General features: G+C 39.9%; 1 protein-coding gene across 1 annotated transcript; it reads left to right on the top strand.

Annotated features, from left to right (window-relative positions):
- The first annotated feature begins 1101 nt into the window (after positions 1-1101).
- Positions 1102-17886, top strand: grhl2b (grainyhead-like transcription factor 2b). The gene is made up of 16 exons (XM_018698004.2): positions 1102-1473; positions 3526-3715; positions 3954-4021; positions 5080-5443; positions 6078-6136; positions 6393-6549; positions 7342-7453; positions 11351-11445; positions 13432-13590; positions 14795-14852; positions 15126-15265; positions 15545-15582; positions 15734-15825; positions 16496-16581; positions 16683-16747; positions 16873-17886. Exons 1-16 carry the CDS (start codon positions 1454-1456, stop codon positions 16985-16987), a joined length of 1818 nt encoding a protein of 605 aa, XP_018553520.1. The 5' UTR covers positions 1102-1453; the 3' UTR covers positions 16988-17886.
- Positions 17887-18065: the final 179 nt, after the last annotated feature.

Below are 18065 nucleotides of genomic sequence, written 5' to 3'. Positions count from 1 at the left end.
CTTCTAAAAATCCAGACAAAATGTGAAATGCAGCTGTGGCGCAGGTACTGAGACCTTTTACTTAAGAAAAAACATAAATACATTCAAAATCCTACTAAAGAAAACAAAAGTATAATTAGAAAAAATTATTTAATGTATCAAAAGTAAAAATAGAAATTGCACAGAAAACTAGACCTTGATGTATTTCATTATATATTACATTAGACTGTTAATATTAGTACAACTATACATACATAGCATGTCATTGTTGTGGTAGATTGAGGTGTAACTAGTTAGCCCAGTGGTGCCTACCTGAGAGATCATGAGATGATTAATGGAGGAGGAATCTATCTATCTATCTATCTATCTATCTATAACAATAATCAAAACAACAAAAAGGGGGGAAAATAAGGAGTATTTAAGGTCAGTAGTCGCAAATTGTACCCCACCTGAGCAGTGCCCCAGTGCTGTAAGACACACACACACACACACACACACACATTGTTTGCTCTGGCAGGGTAATCCCAAACACTGGGATCCCTTCATACAATGGCTTCATTAAGAGGACAATGGCATTGTGTCAGCTAATGACAGGGCTCCTCCCTGCCTTCTGTCTGCTCCGAGATAACCTGAAACACACGCACACACACACAGATAAGTCATTATCAAAATGAAGAGAGGGAAAAGGTTAAATCAATGTATGTGGATGTCTGAGGCCATCTATGAGCTTGTGCAGTCATGCAGCAACTCCTTCCAACCCTAACCCTAACTCGCTGCTGCCAACAACCTTTAACCTTTTATTGTTTAAATTAAATTATTGTCTCATTTTCTCGAATAAAATAAAAGTTAAAGGCGCCAGAAGTCACGTTTTATAAAAAATAAAACCTCGATCGATGCCTGTGTTTCTTCCGTTTTCTGTGTCATTGCGGTGCCTTCAATGCCGTTTTTTCGGTCGCTTGCAGGTGAGGTGGGCCTCTACCTGCCTCTCTGTCGGCACAGCCAATCAGAGCCCCAGCTTCCGCTCCGCAGCAGCCAATCGGCGCCGAGACTCACCCTCTCCTTCACAATTCTTTTTCAGTGAAAGAATTTCAGCGCAAAGTTGACCCGTTGCCATTAACCCAAGCCAAGGCAAATAATTGAATGCATGGCAGCAGGATATGTTGATATCTGTCATAATCGTCGTGCGATCTGAACACAAGAGAAGCATACTGACTGACTGACTGACTCTGACTGACTGCTCCTGCTTCTTGGGGACAAAAGAGGGTTTACCTGCCAGGTGGAGGAGCGGAGGAGGAGAGAGACAGTCAGAGAGAGAGAGAGAGAGAGAGAGAGAGAGAGAGAGAGAGAGAGAAAAGAAGCGGGGCGAGAAAAGTCGACTTACCTGTAGCCCAACTTCTGGCAGCTCACTCACTCTATTACCTGCTCCGACTTGAAAGTCCAGTTTCACAAGGAAGAATCGTAGAGGAAGCAAAATATGTCACAGGAGACAGACAAGTAAGTGATCGAGCCAGCGGAGACAGGCATGTTTGATGATTTCAACTTGAGAAGGGGGGGAAAACTTTTTCAAGCGTTTTCTCTAGAGTCCTCAACCAAAAGAAAAGCTGTTTTAAAATCGGAACCCGTGTATTTTAAGGATGCAAAATGGCCTCGCTTTCTGGTTTTATTTACTTTTGGATCATTTCAGGACAAATATTAAAACTATTTTAAAGGCCTGGAGGAAAAGTTGACAGGCTGAACTTGGCGCCGTGGATTTCGTTAGAGTTGAATTCGCCATTTTTGACTGATGGAGAAGCTTTCAAAGTGCAAGGATTGGATTTGCTGTACACTTTCATTTCTCTGAATTAAAATAGTTTTGACCCTGCTTTTGCATCGCGTTACATTTTTCATATTTTGGGCCTTTGCAGTGTGCGATGGATCTGTTTGTGGGGGAAAGGGCAGTTTGTGTAGCTTGATGGCCTGCTGTGTTGTTTTGTAACACTAGAAACTGTATTTCCAGGCTGTATGCACAGTTACAATCATTACAAGGGACGATTTTTATTCTGCTTAAATTTTCACTTTATTATTGTTTGATATCAGAAATAGCAGAGTGTGTCTTGGCTGACAAAAAGTTTTAGTTCGTCCAAATCTCACTAATAATTTTTAAAGCTAACTTGTTGATTAATCTAATTATAAATGGGAATAAAAGCATTAATAATAAGCTTGATTAACGATGGCATTTACCTAGATTAGTATTGAAATAGTATAGTTTGTAACGTTATTATTGCTTAATAATTTCATTCATCATTATTATTAGTGGTAGTTGTGGCATCAGTACATTTGTGTGTATTTAAATATAAAACAACTAAATATCTCTATGTGTCTAAATGCATTTAGCTTATTCCTCAGTGACTCAGTGCTGCTGTTTCATGAGTCCTGCATCAGAGCTGCAATGGAAACAACAGGTGCCTGCTGCCACTATTATGACACACAGTGGTAATATTTAGTCAAATCCACCAGAATAGAGTTGTTCAAATCATAAACAGAAACTTATTTTATTTGTCCAAAAAAAACCCTGTGTCCTGTCAGCTCACTGCCTGCTGTGTGGCTGCAGGCAGAGAAGTTGATTAGGAGTCATGACAAATACTAATTAATAAGAATACAGTTTGATTTGCAGCCTGTTAACAGAGGGATTAAGTGTAGACTCGAATGTATGATGTGATTAGCATTTAAAAACAAAACAAAGCGTCTAAAGCTGTGATGATCTAAGGCAGACATGGTGGAACAGACTGATGCAGGGTGTTGTCTGTTTCTGCCTCTTTTCTACCATTATATCTTTTTCTGTGAAGGTTTGCATCAGTATGACATCAGAGGTCGCTGGGTGGGACGCGTGTTTTATTTGTCAGGTGGACCTGGCAGGCAGCAGGTTATGTCAATTAGAGAAGCCAAACTAGTAATACACATGAGTTATTTCATGTTGGAGATCTATTATTTTAGGTGCACAGTAGAAAATACTTCCTGTTGATGTCGGGTAAACACTGTTAGTTTGGTTCAAGCATGTTGTTGTAAATACTAATAAATAAACACCAAAGGAAAATGAACTTGTACGAGGCTGCAACATAACCACTGGCTTCTTCTGTGGCTGATTTGTTTTCATAAAGATGTGAGATTTATACTGACGTAGTTCATTGTACAACATTTTCTAAGGGCAAGTTGACACATTGAGAGTGTCTCCTGTGATAGGCTGAGTTCAAACAGATGTTGTGACAACACTGTGTGTTTAACTGGTCTGTGATCTCGACTTAAGTGGGCCTAAGGAATAAAGAGGACAACCAGTGCACACTCACAAAACAGGCATCAATCGCTCATTTAACAGAGAAAAGGTTCAGAATAACGACAAATGGCCAAGTTTTCTACTTATTTAACACAGCAGGCCAAAAACTACACATTTTAAATAGTAGAAAACCGAAGAAATCGATCAAATTTACTTTTTGATGACCTAAAACCAGCAGTAAAATAATCAAACCTTACCTTTGAATTCAAATGTTTCTCCCTGTCTGTCTCTGTCAGTAAGCGTCTGGTGGTGGTGGTCCCCAACGAGAGCTCTTTCCCTGCTGTGCGTCGGGCCTACACCAGTGAGGACGAGGCATGGAGGTCGTACCTGGAGAACCCACTGACGGCCGCCACCAAGGCCATGATGAGCATCAACGGGGACGAGGACAGCGCCAACGCCCTGGGCCTGCTCTATGACTACTACAAGGTCCGGAAACATGGTTGAATCTTCGTTTGTGACGCTGGAAAAATAAACAAATTCATAGCTTAAATTATTATTTAAATTTTATTTAGAATACATAACAATTAAGCATGAATCATTTAACGAACATACCAACTTTCTGAAACCTTGTCACAAATAAAGATAAAGTATGAATAGAAAGCTGGAAAAAAAAGTTTTGAATGATGTCGACCACTGTAACACATCCTCCTTTTTTTCCTCTCAGGTACCCAAAGAAAAGAGGCTCCTGCCAGTTTCCAAAGTTGTTGAAATTACAGAGGAGCAGGAGAAGAGGTCAGTGAATGTTGGTCTCTCAGTGTCTTAGTCAAGGTTGCACATGTACAGACAGAAAGACAGAGGGGAAAAAATGCTAAATATGTAGCTTCTAGCAGACCTCTCCAGCACTGTGTGCAGTTAAATTCTTGGGCTCATTATAACTATATTTGACATGTTTCACCTGTGGTTAATAGGATTACTTATAAAGCAATTTACCATGAAAAGTGTTCAGTTCTTCTAAGAACCGAACACAATTCCCATAACAAGATAAAGAACTACGTGCTGAAGATAACAGCGATAGGAGACAAGTATATGTGGGCAAATATCACAGATGAGTGAGTTTTGCGTTGCTTGAATTTCTGATACTGAATAAGAGATGCACAGGTTGGACTGAAGCCAGGAAAAACATCTTGATAAAAGACAAAAGATTTAATGATATAATGTGTCTCTGCTGCTGGGTAAGAAAAATGTAACTAATCTATCATCGGTGAAACATTTTCTCATTTTCAGGCTGAAATGAGACAAATCCAGCTCTTTTACCTGTAGCCAGCATTTTCCTCATTCTTGTTAGCCTTATTATTAAAAACACAAGTAGTAGTGGTTGTAGTAATTTCTTAAACAAATTCAGGGCACTGTAGCTTTTAGCAAACATAATTCAAACTGGACTAATTTGCGCTTTTGTTGGGGACTATTTTCAGCTGTGGATTAATACACATTTGGTGCATAAGTGAAAATTTACAGCAGCAGAACAGTGTGTACTGGATCAACTCGAAATAAACTGAAGTGTCCATGTTCATGGTAAAGAAGGAATGTGTCACCCAGTGCAATGATGTGACACTGATGTCTTGGACATCACTGAGACAGAAGAATTAGCTACATCAGGCCTTGGCCACACAGACATAAGGAAAACACATAAAACTGCACACATAAAAACACAGCCAAATATTGGCTATAATATTCTATTGTACTATTGCACTGTATTCCAGAGCCTAAAAACCAACACTAGCTTGAAACATGTCCAGTGCAAAAACAAAAACAGCAGAAATACATCCTTTTTAATCCATCTGTTTGTTCAGGTCGACGTTGTCTAGCAACCCCAGCAGCCAAAGCGAGGTGGAGACAGTGGACAACCGTGTTCAGGTGCTCAAATCTGTCCCCGTCAACCTGTCTCTGAACACGGAGCACCAGGAGACCAAACGGGAGCAGCCGTTCAGCAGCTCGACGGGGACCGGTGCAGGGTCAGGGGCCGTGGTGAAGGCCGAGGTGTACACGTCTGTCTTCACGACGGGACAGGGGCTTCACTACAGGGTGGACGGAGAAGAGACGGCGAGAGTGGTGTACGAACAGAGTCCGTATGAGGTGACGGTCAGTCACAGCTCGTACGTTAAAGAAGACCAGCAGAGTCCGCCTGACAGCCCGTATGAGGAGGAGAGAGACGGGGTGAGAAAAGAACCGGTGTTGTTATTGTGAAGGAAATATACAACTAAAATGATGGTTGCTGTTAACTAGACTTATTTATTCATTAAATGCATAAAATTTGTTTCCCAGTTAGTCACTGTTTATTTTATTTTATTGCTGCAGATAACTGTCAAATTATATATACTGTAGTATCACAAATAGCTTAGTGTTTGTCAGTTTTGGTGTTAGCCACTGATTTTGTAGTGTTAAAAGGCACTATGGGAAATGTAGGAAGGCACAAACAAAAGAGCGCAGATTGACAAACACCAAAAAAGGGAATTACAATACTATGAGTGTCACATGCTGATGATCTGTAACAGTTATGTGCTGGGTGGAGTTGTTGTTTCATGGTACGTGAGGACAGATAGATGTTTAAATATGATTCAGAGTCCAAAGGTTCATTACTCGAACAAGAATCTACAAGTGGTTGTTGAGTTTGTTTTCTGTTAGCTTGAGAAGCTAATTAATCATTCTGATCTGTGTTTGTGAGATCACTGCATGCTGTTTTTTTTCTCATTTACAGCCTTGTTTGACCAGTTCCTCTCAGGCTAAATTAACGTGACAAATCATTTCCCATTTCTATATTTTGTTTTTTTTTTTCCCCCATTCTCGACAGAAGTACCACACGCCTTCCTCTCTGGCTCCAGATGAATTCTTATTTCATCAGGAGAGAGTGTAAGTCACTTACAGCACAGTTACCAATACACACTGATTAGCCACATCATTAAAACTAGTTACCTGTTTTAATGTTGTGGCTGTTCGGTGCATGTTACACTGTAAATATTCAGATATGTGCCATTTTTAAATCAAAATACTGACAGGGAGTCACCCAGAAAGGAATGCAAATTGTGTGTTGTTGCGCCCTCATCCTACCTTGTTATTTCTAATCACACATCATTCTCTGCGTATGTGTGTGCATGCATGTGTGCAGTGACAGCTTCCGGTACACACTGGATGCCACTCGTTCGCTGCGTCAGAAGCAGGGTGAGGGGCCAATGACGTACCTGAACAAAGGCCAGTTCTATGCTGTGACGCTCAACGAGCTCAGCGCCAACAATCGCCTCCGTCACCCCATCAGCAAAGTCCGGGTGAGCGACTCATTTCTGTTCTTTCATTTTATTTCCTTAGCTTATATTACTACACATGAATAGGTTCTTTTGCATGTGAAAAAGGTTGTTGATCATCTGCTGATGATCTGAATTCTGTAGCTCCCCTTCGCCCCTGGGAACATTTTATTGTCTATTGGCCTGTTGTTTTGGTTTTACAATCCATGAGTTCACTGTTGAGGCTTTCGTTAATATAATTTCCACAGGCAGCAGCCAACTTTTTGTTCGAAAAAAAAGCTCAAATACACCCACTGTACATCATCTGCTCAGCACCAGACAGCAGACAGATAAAGTCGGTGACTAGCCGGTGAACAAAACAAAGCATTTAGCCACTAAAGAGGCCAGATAGGAGTTGGTGGAAACCAAAAACAGAGCTAAAAGAGAGTGAATATTGAACTTAGGTGGAGACAACACAACTCTGTATCTGCTGGACATGTAAATAAGTGACAGTTTTGCCATATCAACTTTATAAGGCAGTAAAGTGTCATTGTTTTGTTTATACATTTTTAAAACTTGGTTTTAAGGCCAAAAAAGTATGCAACCTCTAATATGTTATTAATTAAGACTGTTAACTGGCTAACAGGACGACAAGCTAAAAGATAATTCCTCTATGTTATTATATGGCCAAGTTGTAATAAACTGGAACTAGAGACAAATCTGATGGGACTTCATTTGTCCCAAATACAAGTACTAGTTCATCTTGACCTAACACTTGATCATAATTAGGCTGAGATTTATCTCGTGACTTTTTTCCTGTCTTGTTACTGTTTTCAGAGTGTGATCATGGTGGTGTTCAGTGAGGATAAGAACCGAGATGAGCAGCTCAAATACTGGAAGTACTGGCACTCACGGCAGCACACCGCCAAACAGAGAGTACTAGACATCGGTGAGACTTTTACTTGCCCCACTCCTTCTTCCAAAAAGTTAACAACAGCAAAGTTGAATTAATGAATGAAAACATGTGAACAAAAAGACAGTGACAGATTTATGTTATTGCAAATGCAGGAATGTACTCAGCTAATAACAACATAACAAGTCATGACCAAACTGAAAGCAAACAAGCCCCCACCCAACTGTCTGCCCAAGGCTGTTCAGCAGCCCACCATCTTTAACCATCAGACAAGCGGCTGGGCTGTCCTACACACACACAATCACACACACTTGAATCTCTTAATGTCTAGGTGTTTCTGGGACACACAACATAAATCCCCTAAGCTCCTCTACACTGCCTGGGAGATTGAGGAGAACATTCATTTGTGAATTAAAAAAACGCGATAATCCAAAACAACAAGGCAAACTTTCTCCCTCGCAGTGTACGTGTGCCGTTCTGCCGCCTCATAATTGTATTTTAACACTTTTGACCTTTTGTCCGCCGGTGTTTGTTCGGGTGATGGATTTGAATGCGAAGTGATTCTTTTCTACGCTTTGTGGAATGAGTGTGTGTGAGAAGCTTGGAGACGGTTTGTGTTTGACAAGCTTGGGCCTGCTAACAGAGGCAGAGAGTCAGAGGTATGTGGGAGACTTGGGGTGGATGGGAGACACACACACACACACACACACACACACACACACGCCTATACGCAGCTTGTTGGGACAGGGAGAGGAATGTTAGCCACACTGTTACCTTGGCCGGTTTTGGTCTGTTGAAAGTAATTCTCTCCCAGTTTACATCTCCATCTTAATTTTTGTGTTTACACAAACCAAAACAAATCTTAATCAGCCGACAATCACACACATCTTTATGTCTGATAGAACAGTTGTTATGAACCTGAATGGGAAAAGATGAATGTAAGATTTCAAGATGGTTACTGTGGTAGGAAATCAAGGGAAAACAAAATTCTGTGGTGTGCTTTTCTTTAAGAGTAGTTCCCCCCTTTTTCTTTTTTTGTTTCTTTTTTTTTTTTGCATGTGATTTTTTTTACAGTTTAATATTTTGGAAAATATGCTTATTTGCTGAGAGTGTGTTTATAAAGTTAATATGGAGCTAGAGACAGTAGACAGTTAGCTTAGCTTAGCATGAAGACTGGAAGCTACACACTTAGCCTAGGCTCTGTCCAAAGTAAAATAGTAAATAAATAAGAAATAGAATTTTTTTTTTTTGGTACAGATTAAAGATATGATGTGTTAATTTAGGAACTTTAGAGGTGCTGGTGTTTTTATAACCTTTGGATAGAACCAAGCTAACTCTTTCCACCTGCTTTCAGTCTTAATGCTAAGCTAGGGCTAACTTCTCCAGGCCTCATACTTCGCGTACAGACATGCAAAAAAGTGAATAAGTGTATTTCTGTCAAGCTACTCTTTTAAAGGGTCACAAGAAAACAAAATGTTAGGAACCACTCTGTTAGAAAATGTAAACACACTGTAAGTATATGGCTTTGCCATCACAGTAGTTGATGTTTTCTGATAAGTGCGGTTGGCAGCTCTTGAAACAAAGCGTTTGCTTCCAAATACCACCTCAGCTTCGACATGATTTGAAGATGAAACATTTCTTGATAACTTTTCCATATAACTGCCAGTCGTTCTTGTCAAAGAGGAAGTGTGTTGTTATCTTTTTTCAGCATGGTACCCTTTGTTTTCCTGCTTGACATTTGCCAGTGTAATGAGTCTGCATTTTTAGGTGTGCGTGTGTGTTTGTTTGTGTGTATGTTCAGATGCAGCAGATAGACAGTGTGCATCCACAACTCGACCCACAGGCCTGAAAAATCTTCCCATCATGCATGCAAACACACAGATACCAATCTGTGCTTAGAAATGCACACGGTTTCTGCATGTACAAACAATGATAGCTTTGCCCCCATGTTTACGTTTTCATCTCTGATATTAGGGCTGCAACTTACAATAGTGCCATTATCCATTAATCTGTTGATTGCGTCTGAAAAAATGGCCATCACAATTTCTCATAGCCTAAGTTGACATAATTAAATTGCTTGTTTTGTATGAGCAATGATTCAAAACCTTATTGTATAAGGTTAAAAATAATCAAAAACAAAGCAAATCTTAACATTTGAAAAGCTAGAACCAGAGATTTTTTTCTTTGACAGTAACTAAAATAATTAATTGATTATCACAAATGTTTCAGGTCTTATTTATATACATAATATATGTGTGCGTGTGTAGCATTACGATGGGGGTCCATTCAGACTCTGAGGGTCAAATGACAGACCGCCCTCCTCCTTGCTCGGCCTGTAGCTGGACACAGCCTGTAACCTGAGGCCATCCAGAGAGCTGATTTGAATAGCGGTGGCGGACTTATCAGGTGGGGTTGCTGTGGGGGGAGGGAGGGAAGGATCATACCCCTGGGCTGTTTCACAAAATGGATCATTTGAATGGGGTGATATATCAAGGGATACTGACAGATAGGCATGTCGCTGCCTGTCCTGCTGCTTTGTGCACCTGCTGAAAAACCAGGAAGTGCCACTGCAGCGGCCGTTAGGATGATGGAGGAGGTCAGGCGTCAGTAGAGGACAGGGGATGCTCTGTGATGCAACTAGAAAAACAGCTACTTCTGCGACTACGTTTAGTGCAGATCGTGTCTTTATCTTGTCCATCAGCATCTTTGACACAGACTGACTGACAGATTTTTATTCCAAATGAAAACTAAAATAAGATAAGATAGACTTTATTTATCCCACTTGTGGGAAATTCACAAAACTGCAGTGTTCACTTCACCTGCAGTCATTAGTTGAGGGATACAGCTCTTACTGGTCAACAAATCCCAGGAAAGACTAGAGCAAACAATGCTTTGCTAGTTTTGTACCCTGTTTGTGGCACTTTGTCACAAGCCTCTCCTGAAGGCATACATTTATATAAATGGGTCACACATATATGGTTTGGTTTTTAAAACAGATGAAGTGGCTTCTGAAACTAGCAGGGCCTTGCAGTTTTTAACAAATGTTACTTATCCGGGAATAAGAAGTGTATTTGTAAGGGACTATTTTCAGCTGTGGATTAATACACACTTGGAGCTGTAGTTATTATGGGAAAAAATTCATCAGCTTTAATCTTTAAATCAGCTTATTGGGAAACCACTGTCTAAATCAGCTTTATGATTTTATGTTACCATTAACAAACTTATTCAGAGTCTTTAAAGATGAGGGGAAAACCTTATACTGTATCCTGTCAATCTCACTTTTTCAGGAATTGAAACAGTCCTGCTTTTCATGTGAACATCTCACATTTTTTGTTGAGCCAATGTGATATTTAAAGCTCACATAGAAGAAAATGTCATCAGATTTTCCCAAAATGCAATGTGTATGAAATCCTTTAGTTAAGATGAACATATAAATTCACCTTTACAGTTACAGTGACTGGATTTCTTTTTATTTAAATAAAATCTCAGTGCACATAGAGCCTCTTCCAGAGCATACCACTGTACTTGACCCTTTACTCTTTCCTTATAAAGGCCCTCCAGTTTGCAGCCACACAGGTCAACAATACCCAGCCACTGTGCTCATCTGACTGGCTTTTAAAGCAGCCCTCGGAGCCAAATAGCCTCCTGTGTTTCCTCCCGCTGCCTTTGAAGCCTAAGAGTTTGTTTGCTCAAGCAGATAAGGTTTTATCTTATAAAATTGAAGCGTGCCATTTGATTGCTTATCTTAAACAATAGCTATTATACCGATACCAATTTGTGCTGTATATACAGGGTTATATCTGTCAGAAATTAAGAATTTAACATAATATATCTATTTTTGGAGACTTTTTGAGAATAATTTTGTAGAAAAAGTTACACTGCAGAGGTTTTTGTGTTTGTGGAAATAAACTATGTCCCTGTTTGTCCTCACAGCTGATTACAAAGAGAGCTTCAACACAATTGGCAACATTGAAGAAATTGCCTACAATGCCATCTCCTTCACCTGGGACGTGAATGAAGAGGCCAAGGTACAAAACACAAACATTACAGGTTTTTTTTTCTTCTTTCTTTGTAGGAAATAAATGTCATAGTAATTTTCCCAGAAACCGGTTTATTCTCTCTGGAGGTGTGTTGTGTGTAGTTGTGAAAAAAAAAAAAAAAAGCAGCGGGACAGGTTTTTTGTGCTGATTCAGGTGTTGGCAAACAAATGCACTCACTCGACAAATTAACTGGCTTTTGACTGTGATGCAAGCTTGGGACCTGTAGACACCACCAACACTCGGGAACTCGCTGAATGAGCAGCGAATTAAATCATCAACATGTTGGTTTTTAAAGAAGAACTGGAAGCTTAAAGCTGCTGCTGCTGCAGCTCAGATCTCATGTTTTCAACTGCCCGTTGTAAAAATGATGGGCAGCTTGTTGTGTACTCTTGCTCTGTTTGTCTTCTTTGTCTTTGTGTTGCCCACTCCTTTTGTGGCCTCTCCCTAAATGGAGCCCCGTCGCTGTTTGAACTCCAGAGGCCCCCCAAGGGCCAACTCACACCGATCCCGGTCCCCACCCTCTGTTGTTTGTTTTGCCCTCATTTCTGTGTGAATGTGAGTGACTCTGCCTGTGTGTGTGAGTCAGTGTGTGTGTGTTATGTGGCTCTTTCATTGTAATAGCAGCCCAGGGACAAAGACGTTTCTGGAGGAAATCCAAGCACACTTCACTGGGCCAATATTGACTCTTTCTCTGGTTCTCTCTCTACATCCTTCCCTCTCTTTTCTTTTTCTATCCCTCTCTTTCTCTTAATCTGTGGGCTATTGAGTTTGAATATACCTGTTGCAGTGCAGGAACAGGTGCAACAGCCAGGTAGTTTAATGTTCACGTCCACGCTGCTCCTGTTGTAGATCTAAAAAAAAAAAAAAAAAAAAAGAAGTGAAAGAATTAATATCATCTTAAATTACTATAAATGAAAACTGGAATTTGGCAAAGTGTCAAATAATAGGATTCTGAAAGATGGTTCAAGTTTGTTGTGAGGGAATTTCAAGTTTTTTTAGACCTAATACAAACATGTTTTATGTCTGAGGGGAAATGGGAGAATTAGTATTTCTTGACAAGTTGCATCTACCTGTGAAGTAAATAAGACCTTGATCTATGATGTATGATAATATGATCTGGAAGGAGACACCTCAACAGACTCAAGATTAAACTGTTTTTTCAGAGAATGCAAATTAAGTGGTCAAGACAACTGTATTAGCTCAGAATATCTACTACAAGGTCTGTGCTGCATGTATTTCGTAGTAGACACTCAAAAAGCATACATATAAGCCAGAGAGGGAGAGAGGTTATCTTCATAGTGAACGCCAAAAGTCAACTGAGAACAGCGTTTTACATGATCAGGAAACATTTTTGCTTATTTGACATTGCTATAAATAGAACTTTGTATTGGGGCATAAACTGTAGATTACATTTATCATCAGTGATTTTTGTGCCCAGATTGTCTTCCCACCTGTTCTGGGCGTGAGTTAGGGGGCTCGGGTCAACTTTGTTAAATGAGTCGTAAAGTGGTGGAAGCGGTATGACTTGGCCGGGGTGTCAAGTTTCAAGAAGGTCATGAGAATCAGACACAGAGAAAAGAAGGCACTGCAAAATAAATAAGTAAAGCGTTCGGTCACTAGTCATATCCTAGAGCTCAGAGTGTAAATATAATAGACCACACCTGTGCTTGGTAAGGCAAATAAAATGGAAATGCAGTTCACAGTAATTCTGTGGGTGAATTTGTCTTGAAATACAGACTTTTCAGCAGTACTGAGCTGTTTCATGTTTTAACAATTAAACATTCTTCAACCACACATGAAATGAAAAACATCTAAACAGATTCAGCTGTTTGTGCTCAGAGCCACAACATTCCTCTAAACCAAATATATTTCATTCATAGAGGCGAGCTATAGAAAAAAAAAGAGCCACTTATTTACAGTCTACATTGCAGTGTGTAAACCTCTCCCTCCCTCCCATCTGTGTGTCTCTGGCAGATTTTCATCACAGTCAACTGTCTGAGTACAGACTTCTCCTCTCAGAAAGGGGTGAAGGGTCTTCCTCTGATGATCCAGATCGACACGTACAGCTACAACAACCGCAGCAACAAGCCGCTGCACAGGGCCTACTCGCAGATCAAGGTCTTCTGCGACAAGGTGAGAAATCACTACTTCTACTACTTCTGTCCATCGAAGGGTATCATTTTGCATTGTTGTTAATAGTAAATCAGCAGGTTCAGAGTGAAAGGTCAAAGATCAGAATGCATAGAAATAAAGTCATGAAGCTTCAGTCCTTCTAAAAGGAAGAAAGGATAAATAAAGCTCTCAGTTAAACTAAAAGGGACACATGAGAAGAACTGAAGAGTAAGATAAACTCCTCTTACCAGAACTGCTGCCTCATATGAAGGTGAAAGAGAATGAATGAGAGGGGGTGATCAGGTGAAGTTGATCAGGTAAATGAGGAGTGACAAGAGCCAGTTAGTGATGAGGAGAGGAGAAGACAGGAAGTGAGGTAAAGGAGGTGAGGAAGGTGAGGAAAGGAAGCAGAAAAAGTCACTGTTCCTCGTCATTATGAAACAATATTTTTAAGGAGTTGTGGAACATTATGTGACTAGGGCTGCAATTAAAGATTATTTTCATTATTGATTATTTCCTTGATAAATTTATTGTTTCTTTTATAAAAAGCCAGAAAAAAAAAACTTGTTATAATCCCTACAGCTCAGGGTGTTGTAATGAAATGGTTCACTAACACGTATAACAAAGAAAAACAATCTTCACAGTCGAGAAGCTGGAATCTGTGAGTGTGAATTTGACTGCTGTAAATTGATGATTTTGATTGCCAGTTGATTTTTGTCTCACTTCATTTTATATAAAATGTCTGGAAAACACTAAAAAAAAAAAAGCCTTTTGTGTTTTCCCTGAACCGAAAGCGATGTATTGAAATTGCTTGTTCAAGTCCAAGCCCACAAAATATTCAGTTTGCTAACATATATGACAAAGAAAAGAATCAGATCCAGTCTCAAAAATGCATTAAGGACTGTGTGTTTGACTGCAAAGTATGCAGACCAGGAGGTGGAGTGAGGGAGTTAAACACCGGACATCAGTCCTCCCTCTAGTGGTCCTACCTGCACAGTGAGCTTCCAGACATACCTGAACATACACAGTACACACCATCCACCATGTACTGTATATATATACTGTATATACTGTGTGCAGGTCATTTTTATCGATGAAAGCTAACTTTCAAGTATGAGGCTCTCTCTCTCTCTTTCTCTCTCTCAGTGTGTTTAAGAAGGAGGTTTGTACCTTTTCCACAAACTGATGTATTTAGGATTTTTTTTTTTTTTTTTTTTTTTTTCAGGGAGCAGAGAGGAAAATAAGGGATGAGGAGAGAAAACTGTTCCGCAAGAAGTCAAAAGGTTTGAGCTGCATGAGAATTTTGTTTTGAATAAAAATCAGAGAAAATTATACGTCTGAGATTTAATATCCTGAGAGGTAGAAAAAGCTCTCTTGTTTACATGAAATACTCCTCGTCTATATGATTGTAACTCCAAGGCTTTAATTTTGTGTTTGAAAATTGCATGGCTGCAAATCCCAAAAATTGATTATTACTGAACACTTTTTTTTCCTCCTTCCTGCTGTAAGAATCTTTCTGTTCTTCTCTAAATCTTTTTTTTTCTCTCTTTTACCAGGGAAGGACGGAGGCGTAGGCGTGATAAGTGTCCCCAAGAAATCAGACACAACCTACTTCAAGACCATGACCGACCTGGAGGCTCAGCCTGTCCTCTTCATCCCTGACGTTCACTTCGGCAACCTGCAGAGGGCCGGACAGGTAGATCATCTCCACACACACACCTGTCGAGTTGTCTCTGTAAAGAAAAGTGACAGAACCAGTTTTCCATCAGCTGAGTTCACCTGCTGAAAGGTGAAACTGGAGCCACAGTTTTCCATCAGAACGACCTAATGGCTGCGTTTACACTTAACAAGTTTTTCTGGTTTTATGAACAGTTCATTCTCGCTTTCCTCCTGACATGACCAAGAGCATAAACTGCAGTGTCTGAAGAATTTGTCCACTGTATATTAAATATTGGTCTAATTTTTTCATTTTCAGGTGTTTACCTTTAACACAGAGGACATTGAGAGAGAAGGGTGAGTGTGCATCGTTGTCATTTACATTAGGTCATACAAATACAGTATAAAGCATGCAAATGATCGCACGTACAGCATTATCACAGGAAGCGCATGCTGCCACAAATGCAAAGAGAACGCATATGCCATGTATTTTTCCATGTTTTTTCAGGGGCGTGCTGGTGAAGAGGATGTTCAGGCCGTCGGATGAAGACCTGTGTCCGTCACCTCACAAACAGATCAAAGAGGAGACGCACAAAAGAGGTGCAAGATGGCAGCTTCCTCTTCCCTCTGCGTGTCATTTCTTTTCTCTTATCTTCTTCAGTGTGTTTCAAGAAAGGGCCCTGTCCAAGAAGAGCTGGACTCAGAGCTGAGAGATATCTGCCTCAGTGAAATGAGGGAACGCAAACCAGACTGATTTTGAAACACTAGATTTATAGGTTCTCACATGTGAGGATTAGCTGCTTGTCTCTATTTCACATCACTACAAATTAGTGCTAAAACTGTTACTTATTTTCCTTATCGACTAATCTTTTATTTGTTGACAAAACAGTCCCCATAAGGTACATGTAGTGCTCTCTGAGCCTCTGATTGACTCATATTATCTTCTATGGCAGATAGAGTTTGCTTGTATGTCATAGAACTGTGGATTATTTCTATGATTCATCAATAATAATCAATATCCACAACTAGGGGTGTAACAGTTCTGTAACTGAGATGGAAATAAAATAAATGTAATAATAATTAAACATTACACCTATTTTATTGGTGTTCACATGACTAATCATCATCAACTGATAACGCCCACAATCTAATATTAATGTCTTTAAAGTTGCACAGCACCGTGTATGCTCCAAACACAGGTGTATGAATATTGTAAACTAGTATTACAGCTACCATAAAAGGCTTCTATTAATTCCTTCTTTCTCTGCAGTGCTGCTGTACGTACGAAAGGAGACTGATGAGGTGTTTGACGCTCTGATGCTGAAGTCTCCCACGCTCAGAGGCCTGATGGACGCTGTGAGTGATACATTTCTGTGTTCATGTGAGAGCGAGTCACGAGCACAATTAGTTTGCAGCAGAGCACCTGTTTACAGACTGTTTTCATCTGTCATTGGCAGATATCAGAGAAGTACGGCGTGCCCACGGATAGAATAGCCAAAGTGTACAAGAAAAGTAAAAAAGGGTGAGTCAAATGAAGAAACTGATACGAGACTTTCCCCATTTCATTTCTGCTTTCAAAGCAGATGAAAGTTTAAGGAGCGTTCAGTTGTGCATAAAACTTGACGTTCCTTTTGTGTTTTGTGTCAGGATCCTGGTGAACATGGACGACAACATAATCGAGCATTACTCCAACGAAGACACCTTCATCCTCAACATAGAGAGCCACGCAGACGCCTACAAGATCACGCTGACGGAGATCTGACAGCTCCTCAGCCGACCTGAAGGAACCGCAGGAAAAGACAGAAGAGACACTGCGACCGCCGGTTGGCCCAAATCTATGAGGCTGCTATTGACTGGCTGATAAGCTGACTGACACTGGAGACAGTCCATCGGTTGGTGCTGCTCTGACACACACCTGACCCCTCTCCGACACTGTTACACAATGAAGCAAGTCATATTTTCTGTGCAGGAGGACAATGATATAAATAAAAAGAGAACCTTATAGAATTTCTCATGAACTGGTTATACTTACTTCCTCATTGTACTCATCCTGTGTTGTAAGGGGAAACACGATGGAGCACAGATCCATGTCCTCCACTGTTTTTGAATATTTTTATTGTATAAAAGAATTTGTATGTTTATTCTCATTCTGTACAGTTTGTTTTTGTGTTTTTGCCAAATATCACATCAGGAGTAGCCTCACAAAATGCCTGATGTACTGTACGTAGCCACAGCTTGAATTAGTTGGTCGTAAGTGACTTAGCAGCTTCTTTGCATGCCAGCCTTTGCTTTTGTTAAATGTATTATTATTTATTAATGCTTTTAATGAAATTTTTTGCATTTCTTTTAACAAATTTTCCAAGAATTTCAAGTACTTTACATTTCAGTGACTTTTCTTGTTGTCACCCACTCTAAGAGTACTCAAGGAGTTTTTAAATGGCTAAGCTTTCTTCAGCCATGTTGTAATATATACATGTCAACAAATAGCCAAAGTTTTTATTTGTAGGGCTGTAAATGACAGAATAATAATAAAAAAAAAACTAAAAAAACAAACACTGTATACAACTTCTGAGGGGTAATAAATGGCACTTGGTTGTTGTGTAGCCTATGTCTGTGCTTGGCCATGTGGAAAAACAAATAAAGATATAAACACTGATGTCATTTTTGGTAAAACAAGCGGCTGTGTTGTGTCACACAAGCTCACATTTCTTGGAGCGAAACGCTAACATACTGATGTAAAGGAGGTATACTGTAATGCAACAGCAAAACTACAGGAACAATAAAGTTGGGTTTTATGTTTTAAGGCTAACCAACAAACTGTAAGACAAAGTATTTAATGC

Source organism: Lates calcarifer, linkage group LG3 (genome assembly GCF_001640805.2).
Source record: "Lates calcarifer isolate ASB-BC8 linkage group LG3, TLL_Latcal_v3, whole genome shotgun sequence".
Classification (NCBI taxonomy): domain Eukaryota; kingdom Metazoa; phylum Chordata; class Actinopteri; family Centropomidae; genus Lates; species Lates calcarifer.
Note: the sequence above shows the minus strand (reverse complement) of the source record. Positions and strands in the feature narration are given on the sequence as shown.